The 17,904-nt window shown below is 38.8% G+C and overlaps 2 protein-coding genes across 4 annotated transcripts; one reads left to right on the forward strand and one right to left on the reverse strand.

Annotated features, from left to right (window-relative positions):
- The first annotated feature begins 1,071 nt into the window (after positions 1-1,071).
- On the forward strand, positions 1,072-5,192 carry LOC121518736 (regulatory factor X-associated protein). 2 transcript variants are annotated; one of them, XM_041801281.1, is made up of 4 exons: positions 1,072-1,206; positions 1,378-1,808; positions 1,987-2,097; positions 4,821-5,192. In XM_041801281.1, the coding sequence occupies exons 2-4, from the start codon at positions 1,380-1,382 to the stop codon at positions 4,923-4,925; spliced, it is 645 nt and encodes a 214-aa protein (XP_041657215.1). In that variant the 5' UTR covers positions 1,072-1,206; positions 1,378-1,379; the 3' UTR covers positions 4,926-5,192. The 2 variants fall into 2 exon arrangements, with proteins under 2 accessions (XP_041657215.1, XP_041657214.1); XM_041801280.1 differs by having other exon boundaries at positions 1,080-1,808.
- A 456-nt stretch (positions 5,193-5,648) lies between these two features.
- Positions 5,649-16,190, reverse strand: smad9 (SMAD family member 9). Of its 2 annotated transcripts, XM_041801279.1 has the most exons (9): positions 16,070-16,188; positions 14,829-15,010; positions 14,019-14,486; positions 12,119-12,334; positions 11,636-11,893; positions 11,155-11,265; positions 10,674-10,895; positions 8,321-8,577; positions 5,649-6,216 (listed from the first exon to the last, which is right to left on the reverse strand). In XM_041801279.1, the coding sequence occupies exons 3-9, from the start codon at positions 14,212-14,214 to the stop codon at positions 6,073-6,075; spliced, it is 1,404 nt and encodes a 467-aa protein (XP_041657213.1). In that variant the 5' UTR covers positions 14,215-14,486; positions 14,829-15,010; positions 16,070-16,188; the 3' UTR covers positions 5,649-6,072. The 2 variants fall into 2 exon arrangements, with proteins under 2 accessions (XP_041657213.1, XP_041657212.1); XM_041801278.1 differs by lacking the exon at positions 14,829-15,010 and having other exon boundaries at positions 16,070-16,190.
- Positions 16,191-17,904: the final 1,714 nt, after the last annotated feature.

Below are 17,904 nucleotides of genomic sequence, written 5' to 3' on the forward strand. Positions count from 1 at the left end.
GCCCTCATGTTCATCCCTTGCTTGTGAACCAACATCTCAAGAATACTGAATGATTCTTCCTCTAACTTTGCACAGGCATCAAATGTGGCTAGAGGATGAACTGACCTCATTGTCACCCCTAGAAACTGGTGGTGGTGTTGATGAGGGATGCAGGGTCAGATGAGGTGTAGAGTGCTTAGAAGCTGGACCATGACACAGATGAGGTGGCTGAGATAATGGAGGTATGCCAGATGAAAAAACCTGTGAGGATCTGGACTTGATGTTGATCCACTGGAATGGAGGTGGCTGGGGTGGAGGAGGGTTTCAGCAGCCAACTGCGACAAAAAGCTGACCATGCAAGAGAGGATGGCAGATTTAAAATATGATAGGTGCATGATGATTGGACAAACACAGCACACAAAGTCTGCATCTCTGATAATATGGGGTTCAGTTGAATGCCTATGGCGTGGGAACAGTCAATGCTGAAAAGTATATTGTGGATTTAGAGCAACATATGCTACTATCCTGACATCACTTTCAGGGAAGGCCTTGCATATTTCAGCATGACAATGCTGTACCACAAACATCATAACAGTGTCTGCAGTCATTTGGCGCATCATCAAATGAAAAGTCCAACAAAGAAGAATCAGGACTGAGCAACTAGAATCTTATATCAGACAAGAATGGGAAAACACTCCTCCCCACTCCTCCATACAACTGGCTATTTATGACTATAATATCATTTTTAAAAATTTGATTCATGTTGATTTCTTTAAAATGTTCTAGATTTTTAATATTTTTAAGCTTGAAAATTCCAAGTGTTTTCTTGAAAATGAACAGATCTTTGTTTTTTTATTTTTAAGAGAGGTCTTAATACACTGTCTTATCAATGGTTAGGTTATACATAGATATTTTGTTAAGAACACGTGCATGTGGGACTTATATGTCTAGATTTTGACAATAAAAGCACATAAAACTGATGTTTTGTGTCCTGGGGGCTCATATTTTCTTAGTTACGTGTAGAGGCCCTGAGGGATGAGCATGTATTTGCATTTTAACCACCAGGGGGCGTTCTGAGACACACAGCCTGAGCGCCGAAGAAGAAACCTACTGAAATACCACTGCGGTGACACTTTCAAGCCACTTGAGTATCATCGCTACCTATTATAAAACAGAGGATTTATTTACGTAGTTTTAAAACTAGTTACATACCGCCCTCACAAACAGGTAAAAGCCTTTTATTATCCAGATACTGTAGGGCAAATTGTCAACGTAAAGCTAGTTGCAGCTAACCAAGCCGGCTAACGTGAGCAGACTGCAAAGGGATGGTTGTTGCTAAGTAGCTAGCCAGCTAGCTGCTGTTGCACTGTTGTTGTTTACTGTTTTTGTTCACCGCAGTCATGAGCGAAGATGACACTTCAGCATCTGCGACCAAAGACAAAGACGCGACTCTCCTGCTCACTAAAGACGGGCAGAGGTACTACGTGAACAAGAGCGGAGTGGTGGACAGCAGAAACGTGAATACACCTCATGAACCGGAGAACAACGCCTCCTCCTACGACATGGACGATCCGGACGAGGAGAGCGACGTCCTGGACACATCCGACCCCAGAGACGGCGCTGCTAGCCCGGAGGAGCTCAATGACGAGGAAACGTCCGAGGGCGACAACGCTCCCAAACAGTGCACCTATGAGGGGTGTAAGGAGACCACAACTCAGGTGGCCAAGCAGAGGAAACCGTGGATGTGCAAGAAACACCGCAACAAGATGTACAAAGACAAGTACAAGAAGAAGAAGAGTGACCAGGCTATGTCCAGTGGAAAACTAGATGTAAGATTGAGCTTTGATGATTGATCATTTTTAACCTAACATAACAACATTTGAGCCATTATCTATACTTACACAGTGGTTACTGGGGATAGAAGTAGCCCAGTCTTTGTGGTGTTTAAAGTATTATTAATGAATCAACAGATAAAGTTAATTGCTTCTATGTTTTTATGCTGTTCAGGAAAACTCAGAGGAGCGGCCTGTGTCAGTGAACAAACAACGGCTTGGTGCCATGGGGGACAGGCCAGCCAGACCCTCTTTGATAGAGCAGGTCCTCAACCAGAAAAGACTGGTAAGTAATACTAAGAAAGAAGAAAGCAGATAGCTCACAGTCCAGTACTCCAAATGACAAACTGGCCCAAGAGGCTGAATCATTGATCCAGCACCAAACTCACTTGAAATATTTCTATGCTCAAAGTATCTTAAACAAACTATTCTAAACTATTTTTATTTACTTATTTTGGACAAACAAACAACAAAAATAAACCAATGATTAAACAATTCATAGTCCATCCCACAAAGTATTTCATGAGTCCGAAAAAGGAGTAGGAAGAAGCAGAAGCTTTTTGAGTCCTACCCCCCACTTACTCTCCTTTTATAATCGCCATAATGTGCCCGTATCACTCCTTATCCATATCTTAAACTTAAGCAGGAGAAGTTGAACAGGTAAAAGAAGGAAGGGGATCTTCATGCACCTCACAGGGAGATGTTGCTTCTGGAGGAGCTAAGAGCAAGAGTATCTAGAATTTAATGTAGGCTTTAAATGCTGACCTGACTTCATAAAGTTGGAATCAACAGATTATATAGTACAAGCGCAAATGTGCTAAATCCAATGGTTTGGACAACACGGAGCAAAAAGCTGCTTTGGCTCCACAAAAAGCAGTAGTTTATTTTTGATGTTTTATATCTAAAGTATATATAATCATAAAACAGTCAGGATCACTATTGTGTACCTGTTTAATTGCTCATTAACCCTAATATTTGATAAGCCAATCAAATCACAACATCCAATGCCTTTCGGCATGTTGACATGGTTAAGATGATCTGCTGAAGTTCATATTGAGTATCAGAAAGAGGGAGAAAGGTTATCTGGCACATTCCAAGTCTCTTAAACCACCTTCCCTATGCTGATGCTTGGTTTTGAACTGTAGCACATCGTCCTGACCTTGTCTACTCACATTCTTATGCAGCTACGTTGATTGCAACTAAAATGAGACCACTCTGAGATGAAACAGTGATATCACACTATTTTTGAGATTAACCAGTTTTTAATTAAATAAGTAATTATACAAAAGCCACTGGACAGCATGGCAGTGTAATAATTGTAGCGGTATTGTGTTTTTCACCCCATATAAGCCCCTGATTTCATAATAACTGAACATGCCTTCATTGGTACATTCAGCTCGGCTACCTTATCAATCAACTCTTGCGGTCTCCATCAATCTGTAGGCACTTCATGATTTACATCAGAAAACTTAGGGCTGTGGTATTTTTAAAGCAAACATGCTCAGTACTTTCAACATTATCATCATCATATATTTATTTAAATCCTCTGAAGACACGTTGATGGACAACCCTCATTTTCAGTGGTGTCATGGTGACATGGTGACTCAACTGGTCCAGCCTCAGGACCCACCAGTCTGTCTTTTTTGTATTTGAGGGCACTTCCGGTCCCCTTTTAGATGAGGGAACCAGAAATGCTTAAATGCTAACTTATTTGCGTGTTTTAGGACTCATTCCTGCACCACTATATGTTATATGTTATACAGTTTTTTGTGGTGCTGTTGAGGAATCAAGGATCCTATTTTTTCCCCTCAAAATGTAAGATGTAAGGTACCTTGATTTGCCACACAAGTTTTTTCCATGTTTCTTGAACTGTATGCTAACTAGGGCTGAATGATTTGCAAAAAAAAAATCTAATTGCGATTTTTAGCCCCAATATTGCAATTGTGATGTAATGTGCAATTATTCTTAGGTTCCTCATCTTATGTATTTTTCATCAAATTCAAGCAACAAATCATTCCATATTATAACCTACATTCTGCCATGAAACTCATCATCATACATTTAACCATTTTTTTGCAAAATGGATCTACTACAGTTTTACTTGGCAGAGAAGGGCTCTGCTCAAAAGATGCTCCCTGGGTTAGTCAAGCAGCTGCTTTGACTATGCAGGGGGCACATGGCTAGAAATCCCCATGTAGATACATTTACGACGATGTGTATTGAATAAATCCACTGTGGCATGAATCTGAATATGAGGGTGCGACAAGCTTTATGCTATAAAGGAGGGGTGGAGGAGGTGAAGCTGGCTATCAGCTGACCGCAACTTGGGGTCTGACTTCTGTGAACTAACACTAAATTTAATGAATTTAAGATAGAATGATAAATTATTTTTGGTCATATTGCTAATTTGATGTCAGTTGCTTTATTGAAGGGCATTATCATTTTTATGTCCCTCATTTTGATTAAGGAAAACATACATAAAACACAAAAAGGAGGATTTTCGTAAGAATGTTTGCATAATGTGCGTAAAGTATCTGCCACTGCAACAATATGATTTATTAAACTGATATTATGACACATTTCAAGTTAAAGACATATTGCAACTTGAGTGATTTGGAAATTGCAGCAGGTCATATTGCGATTTAATCCAATTTGCTATCAACTGCCCAGCCCTAATGCTAACCCCAGTTTCTATGTGAGAGGTAGACCCATGCCACACCAGGAAGATGTCTCATTAACTGTTTTTTCTAAGTCTATCCTATCAGGTTCTTATTTTGATATGTGGTCTATAACTGTCTATAACTTTCCTCATTCCAATGTAATACTGGCCTTTTCCTGGTTGAATGGGAGTGTTGTTGTTGTTGTTGTTGTTGTTTTTTTTTTTTTTTTTTTAAGATCTCTTAACAAAACTGGATTGATTGCCTTGATATATCTTAACTGAAATTCTCTCTCCAAAGACTAAAAAGGACAAGTATGAATTAAATTTGAATATGTGTGTTTTTTCTTCAGTCACTGCTCAGGAGTCCAGAGGTGATCAGCTTCCTGCAGCAGCAGCAGCAGCTCCTGGCCTCACAGAGCCGCAGCCAATCACAGCAGCAGTTTCAGGGCTGCTGACGCGGACTTTTTAGATGAACGGAAGAAAATTCTCATGCGGAAATGGATGATAATGACCACATAGTACTATCATTTAAAAGTATGGAGACACTGGTGGATTGATCAAACTCCTTTAAAAGAGAAGATATGAAGTAGCAGACTGACCATGTATTTAAACCATCTCTGATGCTGTTCAGGAAATAGTTTTTTACTACAGGCCAACCTTTGTTTCGTATTCACCTTTTGCCATTCTACTGAAATGACTGTAAATACAGCACTGAAACAATCTTTTTTTTTGTCATTTTTTGTATTTGAGAGGAGGTTAAATGTTTTAAACTGTTCTCTCTGAACAAAATCTGAATCTTCACTGTACTTTCTCTGTCCCCTTTTAGTAATGTTACATATTACAATCTTGAAACGTCTGTCTGCAGCCTCTCTGCAGTTGAGTGGGACTTTCAGGATGTGTTTTTGACTAAAAACTTGTATTGTTTTTTTTTTGTTTTTTTTTTGAAACTTTTGCACAGAAAATGTTACTGTAAACAAAAAGTAACGCAAAATATTTTCTGTGGGATAAATATAGGCTAGCTCTGTTTGTGTTGAAGTTATGTTTGTGTTTTAAGTTAAAGTGTGCTGTGAATATGAAACTAAAATTATGATGTTAGTATTGAAAATGCCTCTGATTTTTTTACATATCTTAATGTGATGCTTTTTTTCTTTATTGTGGAGAAAAAAAAGATTCTTGAAGAAAAAAAATGTCTTTAATCAAACAATTAAAAAGCAAACGGTACAAGAAGTCAACACATGTAAATACAGTACATTCTATCTTATTAACACTAACGACACATGGTAACACAAGTCTTTGAGTACCTATGAATATATCACATTTTCTTCTGTCATGGAGTGCTGAAACTTTCCTGATGAAAACAGAGCCGAGAAAAATTTTCTTATTCTCGCTGAAAGAAGGAACATTTGATCTTTAAACTACATGAGCTGTAATTTAACTCAACAAAACTGACTTTTCACGTTAGGGATCCTAAATGAATAGAATATTTTTTTATTTGTGGGGATGAAAAACAGGACTGTAGGACAGAAATCCACCTGTAGCAGAAGAGAACAAATGACTACCTGTGTGAAGGACCCAGAAAACACTAAAAAGTGAGAGTTTGTGTTATGACACTGAAGAAATGGGGTTGTGTGGGGAGCCCATCTGTGTGAGAACCTTGTCCAGCCACTGCAGCGGCCCATGCAGGTGCACCTCAATCCAGCAGGGGGTGCTGGTCACATCTTGGCGGTGGTATTCAGCACCCCAGCCCTGAGTAAAGGAAACAGTGTAGAGTAAGCATAAAAAACATTTTTACTTGGTAGACATTTCCTACAGGAGCCCTACGTGGACCTACGCTTTATTTTACTGTTTCTCTGTGATAATGAACAATAGTGTATTAGAGCCACTCTAAAAAATAAAAAGGATCTGTCAAAGTTTTGAGAAAAAAAAATGTTTGAGATCATTAAGTCATAAATTTAAGAAGAAACCAAACTCATGATTGTTGAGTTTAAAAAGCTGTAAATCTACAAGACTTTTGTGTTATAAAAAGTCATTAAGTTTCAACTTCATGATCTCAAAATTCGTAGCTTGGCCTCTTGTAAATACAGGTCTTTTAAAATTTAAACAGTTGTAATTTTTTCAAATAAATGTACAACTCTTCACAAAATTTTGAGTATTTTTTTTGTAAATTTACAACTTCAAACTTAAAAAAATTAGCGTCTCAAAAATTAACAAGTTGAGTAAACGAGTAAACTTTAAGTGTTTGATCTGAGTTAATGATGTCATCATCTGAGTGGTTTTCCTCAAATTCACATCTCAAGATCTTGAGAAAAGGAATCAAATCAAGCAGACACTTCAGGATCATTGGCATTTTCATCTGTGATGAGATAACTAAGTCTTGGGAAAACACTTAAATATACTCCTTATCACAAGTAAAGGAAATAAAATAGTATGGGCTTCTGTCATTTCTGGTGCTTTTATAAATCATCAAAAAAGCCTTCTCAAAGTGAAAACAGATTTCTACAAAGTAATGTCAGTTAAATGACAATATGCAGTATGAGATAAAAGACTGCATAGATATTCACCCCCTTCAAGTTGGTATTTAGTAGATGTACCTTTGCCTGCAATCACAGCACTGAGTCTGTGTGAGTAGGTCTCAATCAGGCTTGCACATCTGGACACTGCAATTTCACTCAATTCTTTGCAATACTGTTCAAGCTGTCAGGTTGCAAAAGAATCAGGCGTGAACAGCCCTTTTCAAGTCCTGCCACAAATTCTCTGTTGGATTGAGGTGTGGGCTTTGACTCAGCCACTCCTTAACATTTACCTGAATGTCCTCCAGGATTTACCTATGCTTTGCCACATTCATTTTACCATCTACCTTAACAAGCTTTCTGAGGCCTGTTGTCAAGAAGTATCCCCACAGCATGATGCTGCCATCACCATAATTCACAGTGGGGATTGTGGGGTGTGTGTTTGCGATGTGCAGAGTTTAGCATTTGCCATACACAGTCAGATGGCCATAAGGCATCATTTTAGTCTATGACCTTTCTTTCTTCTTGGTGGCCTCTCTCACTCATCTTCTTGTACTCAGTTTGTGTGGACAGCCTGGTCTTCGTGGTGGTCAATTGGCATTGCTTTGTACAAATGTACTTTTACTTTGACAATAGTTTTTTTGTATTTTTCTTTAGCCAAAAAAGCCTAATTATATTGACCATGATTGAGTTACAAAATCAATAAAAGGGTAAAACATCCAAGGGGGTGAATAAGTCTTTTAGGCACTGTATTTTGCTGATTTTTTAGGTTGTATGAAAAAGAAAACACTAACTTCTTAGTTGCTTATTAGTCAATTCCTACCTTAAATTGGCTGTAGCTAGAAGGTGGTTGAAAGTTAGTTTTTAGTATTACATGACATGATAAGAAATATTTTGAGTCATGTAGTACTTCAAATGTTAGCCCAGAATTGGTTAAATTGTAACATCATCTGTTTTTTGATTACTCTTGGTTGTTATCAAATGTTTTATATAAAGTACAGCCAAAGATCTCGTCTGGTTTTCACTGTTTATTGTGTCTTTGGTTTAAAAATAAGGCAGGCAGCAGCTGAATAATTACGAGTGTAAGATTCCCTACAATATACAAGTTAAATCCATGAAAACATGTATGCAGCTGTTTGGCTTTTGATCTTGCTGCTGTTAGACTGACAGAGGAGAAAATGACCAGAGTGTGACCACAGCTTATGTCACGAGGAACTGGAAATGCTCAGTGATCAAGCTTTATATAACAATAAGCTACAGTGGAACAGACGTTTCAAGAACTAAAGTAAAACCATCTGCATTTGTGTTTGTAATGTTTTGATTTACAGAATACTCCGTACCTTCACAAAGCTCATGCGGATGGTGCACATCTTGGTGAGCTCGTACACGACCTCAAAGCCGTGGTTGACAGACTGGGCGAGGAGCTGAGCAAACAGCTGGTTGTTGAAGATCTTGAGGCTGCAGCCGCTGGGGATCTTACACACGGTGGTGGTGTGGAAGCCGTGCTGGAAGTTACAGTTACGGCTCTGGACGAAGATACTGCTGTCGCTCAGACACTCAGCGTACACCTCGCCGCCGACATAGTACAGGTGTAATCCTGAGAGAGGATGAGAAAATCAAACGGTCTTTAAGAGGTCAAAAACAAAGAAATGATAAAATACTGGAATGTTTAGTTCAACATAAATAACATTTTGTTACTGAGGCTTGCAAACACACTAATAAAATACACAAAAAGTACTACTGCAATGATGCAGAATTACAACATTTTGCACTTTACTGTAGTAATTATTTTTCTTGATTGTATGTTACTTTATTAATTTTCCTTATTTTATTCTTAGTTTCGCCCAAATAAGTAACTTAGCAAATATCTGTTATTTTCTACAACATACACTTTCAAGATGGATTTTTAGCTGTCAGAACTTATTTGAACCTAAATAGATCAGACAATGATGCCTGTATCAATTTGTACAATCATAAGTGACAGGTGTAACATAACCAAAACACTGTAAGACAGCATATGAGAGGGAAAATTGACATTGGAGATAAGGGGAGCTCAAGAGAAGAAATCCGACTAATTTTCACACTGTGGCCAAAGTAAATGTTAATTAATTATTTATTCATTTGATTTCAACTTATAAGGAAAGTTTAATGGTTTCCTCAAATATGGTGCAAGGTTTAATAAGCTTCGTATACTCACAGCAGACACTAACAGACGTCCTTCAGAGAGCTAGTTGGACTTTAATACAGTAGGAAAATTTATTTATGTTTCACTCTCACTTCTGTAAAGAATTTACTTCAGTACTTCTTCTTTTACCAGTATTTTCCTATTCATAAAGATTTGCATTTCTACACAAGTAAGGCAAATAAAACAAGTTTTGCAAAAATGGCCATGAGGGTTTAAGTCCCTAAAAACACAAAGTATAAAGAGCTTAAGACATAATGATGGGCTATTTGGAAAAAACCAATGGGATCTGACTCCCTACTCAAACAGGTAAGTGGAAATCAAAGGTTGAAGGTTCCCTTTCTAATATTTTAGAAAAGTGGCATTAGAAGAAGAGTAAGACAAAAGCAGGGTTGTTGTTGAAATTCAATAATTTACAGTTGGTCAAGACAATGGGTGATGTACTTGTATTTCAACATTATACTGAATATAATATAGTTTATATATATTGATATTTTTATGTTTTATTTTTGGTAAATACTGATCTTAATGCTTTTTTCTTTCTCACTTTTTTAAACCTCTGGTTAAAACCTCTGGTGGTCTTACTCAGGGCAATTCTGTTAGTAGCCTGTAAAATGATCACATTGAGAACTCAACCCCCTTCCTCCGACCAATAGGTCCAATAGAAACAACAGCTCAGAGATGTGAACTAAAGAAAGTAAAGATGCTGTGCAATGAATGGGGTGAATACAAACATATACTATATAATACTGCCCCCCTGTCCTCCTCTCCTCTTTGGTTCTCTTGAACTGCTAATTGGTTTGCCACAGATTTTTTAAAATTATTACTATTATTTCTAAACCAGTAAATTTTACGTGAGACTTTGCGCCAAGGAACATGTTTTGATAAATGTTCAAAAATAAATAAATAAAACTTTCCTCCAAAGCTTGTAGTAAGATATGTTCAATAACTAATTTGAATATTACATGTGAGTTCTGTTTTTTAATACAGGGGCTCCTACACACGTCTAAAATTGAATCTTAGACCCTATAAAGGCCTATTAAAGACCTGGACTGAGAGAATTTTTTGATTTAATGAACCATTCATGAACTGTCAAATGGTAAAAGGCGAAGATACTTTTGGGTTGTAAACTTCAAACTGATGATGATTTCTGGCACATTTAATGTCTCTATTCTATCCATGTACCATGGTAATATTTATCACTTTTTCAGGTGTGTTAACCTGGTACTAAAAAGTTTAAAGATTAAAAAGGAGAATCACACTTTTGTCATGAACGACCTGTCTAAAAAGTTTTTTTTCATATTATTTTGAGGGCTGGTTGGTAGGCCTGAGAACTGTAACACAGACAAGTATTTATGCAGAAACAATGATTAAAACCATATAAAGTTGGCCAGAAAAAAAAAAATTGATAAAGACATGTCTTAGTCAAAGTGCTTTCTAAAAACATTACCATTAAGAGATTATGCAAACAGCATGGCATGTGAATTACCTGCCCGGGTGATCCAGCCTACCTTTGCCTATGTGCCTGCGTGTGTGCTCAATGGTGGAGTTGCGGTTCACGTTGGACAGCAGGCCGAGGCAGAAGCGGTTCTTGTTGTTGGACGGGTCTGTGAAGCCGTCCACCAAGACGCTGCGGGACGACGCATGGAAAGTCTCACCCACCCGGTTGTTGAGCTCGTAGTACGCTATGGAGCACCAGTACTCAGGCTCTTCGTAACATACTGGCCGTAAATCTGCACAAAAAGGAACACAAGGAAAGCTTGACTTACAAAAATATCTCATTACAAACACAAAGATTCTCGACCAGGACATACAAACATATATATTCATCCTATGTCTACAACTTCTCTATGTGAGAAGTAGATATTGTTTTTCTCAGCTCTCATCTTAAAGTCATCAATGGACACAAGTCCTTAAAACGGAGTTAATGTTTCACTGTTAATCTGAAGTCAATCTGCTGAGTGGTATTTTCTGTGTTTGTGTGAGCTTTACCTCTGTGTGGGGTGGAGAGCGTGAGTTTGATGGTTTCTGTGGAGTTGCTGGGCTTCACATCCTCCTGGGGGCTTGTCTCCATCATGCTGTATGGAGGAGGGGGAGTCTCAGCTGGAAACCACAGAAAGAGGATAAAATCATTAGTGATCAGTATATTTCTATGGACTCTGCTGTATAAAGTCAGTATAAAGTTATTTCAGATAAGTGACATGCTTGAGGATTATATTAAACATAACTGATCACATAAGGACATGACTGAATTATCTTGCTCCATTGTTTTCTCTTTAGTGTCTTTTGACTGTTAGCTTGTCTGTGTACAAAAACATGTTTATTATAAACCTGATTATAATGTGATGACTGTTATTATATAATATATTTACAGATCACTGATGTTTGTTAATTGTGATTTGTTCAGGTGCTTTAGTATATCTACTTAATTTGATGTTTAAATTGTGACGGGTTTCTTTAATTTGACCCCTACCTGTGATGTGATAGGGACTCCCAGGCTCTGCAGAGCTGCTGGGAGAGTTGGGGTAACTCTGCGAGGTGGGAGACTGGGCGAGAGAGGACGAAGGTGAGGAGGAGAAGGAGGGACAGGGCAGCGGAGGAAAGGAGTCTGGGTAGGTGGCGTTCTGGGGCATCAGGGGCTCGTTGTGCAGGGAGGCGTTCCTAAACTTTGCTAGCAGACTGTGTTGAGGGTTGAACTCACTGTGGCGGGGGACCAGAACGGGTGGCAGCACTGAGTGCCAATGAGAAAAAGGGAGGAAAAAACGTTAGACAAAGAGCCTAAATCAGATGCTTTCATATAAGATCATATCACTGCAAATCCTTTTGTCTCAGGAACTCTGTACCAGATCAGATGTTCTGCAGCCAGCAAAAGTCTTATTGTTCTGATATTAAAATCCAACAATAACATCGTCTTTTTACAGCAGAATTAGGAGATGTTCTCAGATGAAATTTGTACCTGGAGTCTCCACACGCCTGTAATGGTATGGGTTCACACAAATGTCTTTTTGCTTGGAGCCGAAGGGGAACTCGCAGCACTCCAGGGCCTTAAGCTCGTGGTGGGACTGAAGATCGGGCCAGCGCCATACCCTGCAGTAGATGACGTGAGGCAGACCCTTCCTATGTGACACCTGCAGCCTCCCATCCAGAGAGCGGGGAATCGTCACGCACTTGCCTGAAGAATGAAATGAAACAGCCAAGATCGTCAATATAGCTCAATGAGAATAAAGTCCAGACTGTGTATTACTTTAAAACTCAAGCTGTTAGAAGCCGTAATCATGAGATGATGTGAAACACAAATTAGGACAAGACTTGTATTTTCTACAAATTCTTTTGATACAGTGGTGAAGAGTAAACCTTAGCTTTAGCTTGTAGTCATAGGGGAAAAATCTAATTACTCAGTTGATTTATTGTCCAAAGAGGACATGCACTGTGTTCTGTACATAATATAAACTATACTAAACAATAAGGGGCCACTGATATCCAATATCTGGGACTGATATGCAAACAAAAAGTACTTAATGTGGCAAAAGTAAATAAACACGTAAAAAAATCAAGGAAAATAAACAATTTAGAACTACAGTGGGGTGAAAAAGAATTTGCCCCCTTTCTGATTCCTGAGGTTTTCGCATATTTATCACACTTAAATGTTTCGGATCATCAAACCAATTTTTATATTTCACAAAGACAACCAAGTAAACAGAAAATGCAGTGTTTGAATGATTATCTAATTTCTTAAGGGGGGGGAAAATCCAAACCTATCTGGTAGCTCTGTAGCTCTGTCAACATTAGTAACAGCACAGAGAACCAGCACACTCTCTGTGTCAGTACCACCCAGGTCTCAGTGTTGATTGGCTGGTGGTTCTGTGACATTTAACCAGAGAGATAGTGTTGTGGGCAGCACATTAGATGACACTGTAGAGGGTGAAAACAAAACCGGAAGGGGCGACACATCTTACAGTGGAGACAAATAGCACAACTATAAAAGAACTGATTTTGGAAGATAATTGGTCAAATAAAATTCTGAGACAATAATCGGTTAAATGCCAAATATTGGCATCAATAATCAGCCAGGCCAATAATCAGTCCACCCCAGTTAACTTCCTGTCACTCTCTATTAATCCTATTTAAGCCACTCAGTTTAGTCATGTGACCACCAAGATCTAAAACTACAAAATCATCTTAATATAACAGAGGCTTACCTTGTCTACTTTCCATAAGTATAACTGAAACTCCCATTAAAGCCACTCATTTCTGACCCACAATCACCTGGCTGGTAAATTACACAAGTCCTGAATCTATATCTTTCATCTGCTCTGTTTTGCCATGATAATGAGTAATATCCGGCTGTTTTGTTCTAGACATCAGCTTATTTATCTTGTTATCTTAGGATAACAAAGCTGGTTTGAGTCTGACGAGTTCATTTCAGTTTTCCAAGACTTATTTTTCTCTTTATCTGGGTATATAAAAAGCTGGTCTACCCAATGTAATGGACCAATTAATTATATTAAAACAAAGAAAATATTATATAAAAAAAACATTTAGATTCTAAAACAATCTGTGTTTTCTTGTGATAGCTGAAAAATTTCTGTCTATTTAGAAAACATGAGGCTGGTCACTGCGAGAGGCCTGACCATGACATGCCATGTTGTAATTGCTCACACTAATGAGGTTAGTCAGGACTATTTCTATGTTTGTTTTATGCTTTTGCACCTCATACGAGGTAAAGAGGTTGGGGTTTCAAGAAAACTACTGGAGTAATTATAAAGGGAAAACGCTGAGAAAATGCTTGGATATGTGTCCAATCAGGGCTTCTGTAGTAAACAACTAGACAATATGACTCCTTATGTTATACTCACTAGGCTGTCCTGGGCAGCTAAGGGCTCTCTCCAGCTCCTCCATTGCTCCTTTCTTCTTCTTTAGTTTCTTCACTAGCGAGTCCACTGCCTTCTCTGCCCACTTCTCCTCCTCGTCCCCTTGTTTCCAGCCAAGCAGACGCTTCACTGCCGGGCTGGTGAAGGAGAAGAGGGACGTGATGGAGGCAGACGAGTTCATTATGAGATGGGTAAATGGGTGGCGAGATGAGCTTTAACAAGGAATTTAAATTTCCTGGAGGGCAGGAGCAAGGATGCAAATAATGAGAGAAGCAGTGTTGAGTTTAAGTAAACAAAGTTTGCTGTCTTGTTTTCTTCTCGAGTGGTGCTGGCTGAGGAGCTGAACTCTGAATCTCTCCTCTCTGTGTTGGCACACACAGGATCCGGCAGCAAGCGTCCTGCTGGGAAGGTTACTCCTTGCACAGTCAGATATCCAGGTCAAGTTTCAATCATCTGGCAGGAGAAAAGAGAGAGAGCATTAGCAGCTTATTTAGTATAAACATAAATAAAGTCAAACTGTTAACAGAGGAAGCTTTAGGATTTAATTCTAAAGGGAATTTAACCTGAGTCAGAGCTGTGATAAGCTTGTCTGGAGTGAAATATGAGAATAACGCTGCATAAAAAACCACATATTTAGCTATCTGAGCATCAGAGGTGGACTTCCATGATAATAATGCAGAAGGATACTGATATTTCCAACAAGAATGTTGTCATTTCCAGTTGGGAATGAAGCCACCAAAAGTGTTTTAGAGTGAGCAGGGCAAAGATGGCCAGGCTCATCATTTCTAGATTCACCAACAATGAGGAATGTCCTCTCTGGCCTCTGTTTCGATGATCATGCCACTGACGCCCAGGAGCCATACTGTCTGGCCAGAACACATCACAGGACAGGAGGGGGAGAGAGGGAGGGAGGGAGGCAGACAGAGGGAGTGCGAGAGAAAGCTCTGCCTTTTTATGCAGTTGTCTCTTCTGCTCATCTTCAACAAGGTGGTATGAAAGACAAATGTAAAGAAAAAGCTGCATTACATGCATGAATATCACAAAATCTAATCTGTAAGTATTTATTGTGGATCATTCAAGGAGCAACATCGTACTAAAAAGTTTCTCAAATTATCATCAGTAAATGTGCCTGAGAATATATTTTTTGTAGTTTACACTATCAATAGATTGATTCACTCATTTAAACCTATGTGACAGAGTGTTAAATCATGTTTGGCCCATCTTTAAGGGCAGAAAACAATGTCTGCTTCATCCTCCATTCTACAATACACACACAAATAAATAAACATTAGATCTGGTAGCCATGTTTTCAATAAGACCAATCCAGACAGCCATACAAGCATGTGACAGACCCTGGTTTCCCGCACACAAACAGACAGCTGGGGTTTACAATGACAGCAAAAGCGCACGAGCTCAATGCGGCATCAGCCCACCGCTGCTGCTTTATTATGGAGCCTGGCGTCACTCAGTCTGCAGGCTCAGATAGGCTAATTACCTAATGCTTTATCACCAGGACACCCCTGCCCAAAAAAGTAAACACGCCAGCTTCCTTTTACTACTACAACAACGAGTCATTGAGCCACGGTGAAGTCCGGGCTGTGCTCAAACCTGTCAACACGAACCACTGAAGTGGACTAGAGCGAGTGAAACTTGCTCAGACAACTATATTATTGTCTCATATTGAGTAGGGTCAATGAAAACTCGAGCAACACAAGTACAGTGAAAAATTATAGCAACCTAATAACTACAAGGATAGAATATTCGTTTAGGCACTATAAAATATAAAAAAATGACCATATAAACATAATAGTACACACAGATTTCAGAGTGTCAACAGGCTCATATGATAAAAATAAAATATATAATTGACTGAAAGTTTTCCAAAAACGCTTTTCAGTTCAATTTGCCAAAGCGAAACCACAACTTCCTGAAATATTCAAACAAGTAGCCAAACATTCCCACAACAATAGCCTACAAGACACTTCAGAAAAAAGTCAAAAGAAATTTCTAGAAGTAAACAACAGTAACTTCCTCACCTCTGCCGTAATAACAAGTGCATCAGACAGCCTCGTGCGTGTCGATGCTTCGCTTTCTGATGAGGTTCAAGCTGGAGCCGTGAAGGTGTGTCTGAATGTATGTCTGTGTGAGTTGTGTCTGTGAGCGTGTGTTGGCGTTGACATGTTAAATCAACGTCGATGGATAAAACATCCGGTTGGGAGTTTCAAAACAAAAGCGTAGTTCGCCAAAATAGTCCCTGGCGAGAGGTGACAGCCAGAAGGGGAAATCCGTACAGATGCTCAGATGCTCTAGTTATAAAATGAAGGCTATGCTTAGATTACATATATTGCTTTACAATATATAAATGCTAATAGACTAGTATATTTTTCAATTATATATTTAGGTATTTTAATTTTGTAAGGTTTTCTCTTCTGTGTAGCAGGTTGTGTAAATGTTTTGTTTAATTAGAATGGGTTTCAATGTTGTATAGACAGCATGCTAATTATTATTTAGCTTCATTACATTTTAAAGCACCACTGAAATCTAGACACAACAACAAAACAAATAGGTCTTTCCTTCAATATATTTTTGATCAATATTTAATGTAAGAATTTCTGTAGGTATTCATGATTAAGCTCCGCTTTTACAGTATACTTAGAACTCTTCTTGTTTTTTTTTTTGGATTTTTTGTGCAGACAAACCTGCCTCTATTTAGAAGGAAAATAATGAATTTGGGGTAGACCAAAGCTTGTGAACTTTACGGCAGAAAAAAGAATTTGTTATGGATTGAAACATTGAAAAATGTTTGATAACATAACGTGTAGAATGATTTTTGACTTAACCACTGATCTGTCTGCCAGTTTTTGTTTGTTTTTTTTAATGTAATGAGACATTAGGATGTAGTTATGGACTTATTTTACATCACTATGGTTGCAGGGGGATGTTACAGATGAACCAAAGTGTGAGCAAAGGGACAATGAGCATTTGTACGGAAAGCAATGCAGCGAGTACATCACGTAGCCAAACAAAAGCATTTGGGAAAGGGCAGAGCCTTTGAAAAAAAAAACTCGGAGGGTGATTGGGTGGACGTTCTGTCACATCTTTAAGGGTCAATCAGAGCAACAAAACACATGACGTAGCCGCTAACAAGCTGCGCCTGCACCCCTAGACTAGGCTAAACTCCATAAAGAACTACATAACACCAACCATGGCAACTGTAGACATGTCAGTACACGACTTTTGTTGTTTTTGAAAAGAAAACAACTCACTGCTGTTCTTTGTTCTTCTTTTAACGAAGAAATGTCATCAAGTTCTGATAAAATTTACGCTTTAGCAGCATCCACGCTAATGTCGTCGTCCATACTTGCACCGGTCTCTTCTCGTTGCTTGCATATGTCATGACTCTGGTGCCTGAAAGTACTGACCCTCGACTATTGGTCATGTCGCCTTTTTTTTTTTTTTTTTTAGATTTTTGGGCCTTTTCGTGCCTTTATGAAATAGAAGAAGACAGTGGATAGACTTCGAAACAGGGAAGAGACGTGTGGTAAGGGGCCACAGGCCAGATTTGAACCTGGGCCGCCCTTACATGGTACGTGACTTTAAACCACTTGACCATCTGCGTGCCCCGCTCCTGTCACATTCTAACCAGGCCCAGATGGTTCAGATGGGAGCTTTGCAAAATGGATTTGCCAGTAAGAAACACAGAAATGGGCGAATCCATCTGCTTTGCAAGGTTAGCAAAATGGGTTGAGTGACAAAAAGAAGTGGCATAAATAGGTAAAAGGCGGCAAATATGGGTTAAAAGTTACAAAAAAAAAAGTTTCAATTGAGTCAAAAAAGCATTATAAATGTTAAAAGTGGCAAAAATGGGTGG

This window comes from Cheilinus undulatus, linkage group 12 (assembly GCF_018320785.1).
Source record: "Cheilinus undulatus linkage group 12, ASM1832078v1, whole genome shotgun sequence".
NCBI classification, from domain to species: Eukaryota; Metazoa; Chordata; class Actinopteri; order Labriformes; family Labridae; genus Cheilinus; species Cheilinus undulatus.

Excerpts from the sequence above, each read along its gene's own strand:
- smad9 (XM_041801278.1), bottom strand. The coding sequence starts at position 14,214 with ATGAACTCGTCTGCCTCCATCACGTCCCTCTTCTCCTTCACCAGCCCG. Across the intron at positions 8,578-10,673 it reads ACGCAGGCACATAGGCAAAG|GATTACACCTGTACTATGTC; the intron begins GTAGGCTGGATC and ends ATCCTCTCTCAG. Across the intron at positions 6,217-8,320 it reads TCCGCATGAGCTTTGTGAAG|GGCTGGGGTGCTGAATACCA; the intron begins GTACGGAGTATT and ends TCCTTTACTCAG.
- LOC121518736 (XM_041801281.1), top strand. The coding sequence starts at position 1,380 with ATGAGCGAAGATGACACTTCAGCATCTGCGACCAAAGACAAAGACGCG. Across the intron at positions 1,809-1,986 it reads TGTCCAGTGGAAAACTAGAT|GAAAACTCAGAGGAGCGGCC; the intron begins GTAAGATTGAGC and ends TATGCTGTTCAG. Across the intron at positions 2,098-4,820 it reads TCCTCAACCAGAAAAGACTG|TCACTGCTCAGGAGTCCAGA; the intron begins GTAAGTAATACT and ends TTTTTTCTTCAG.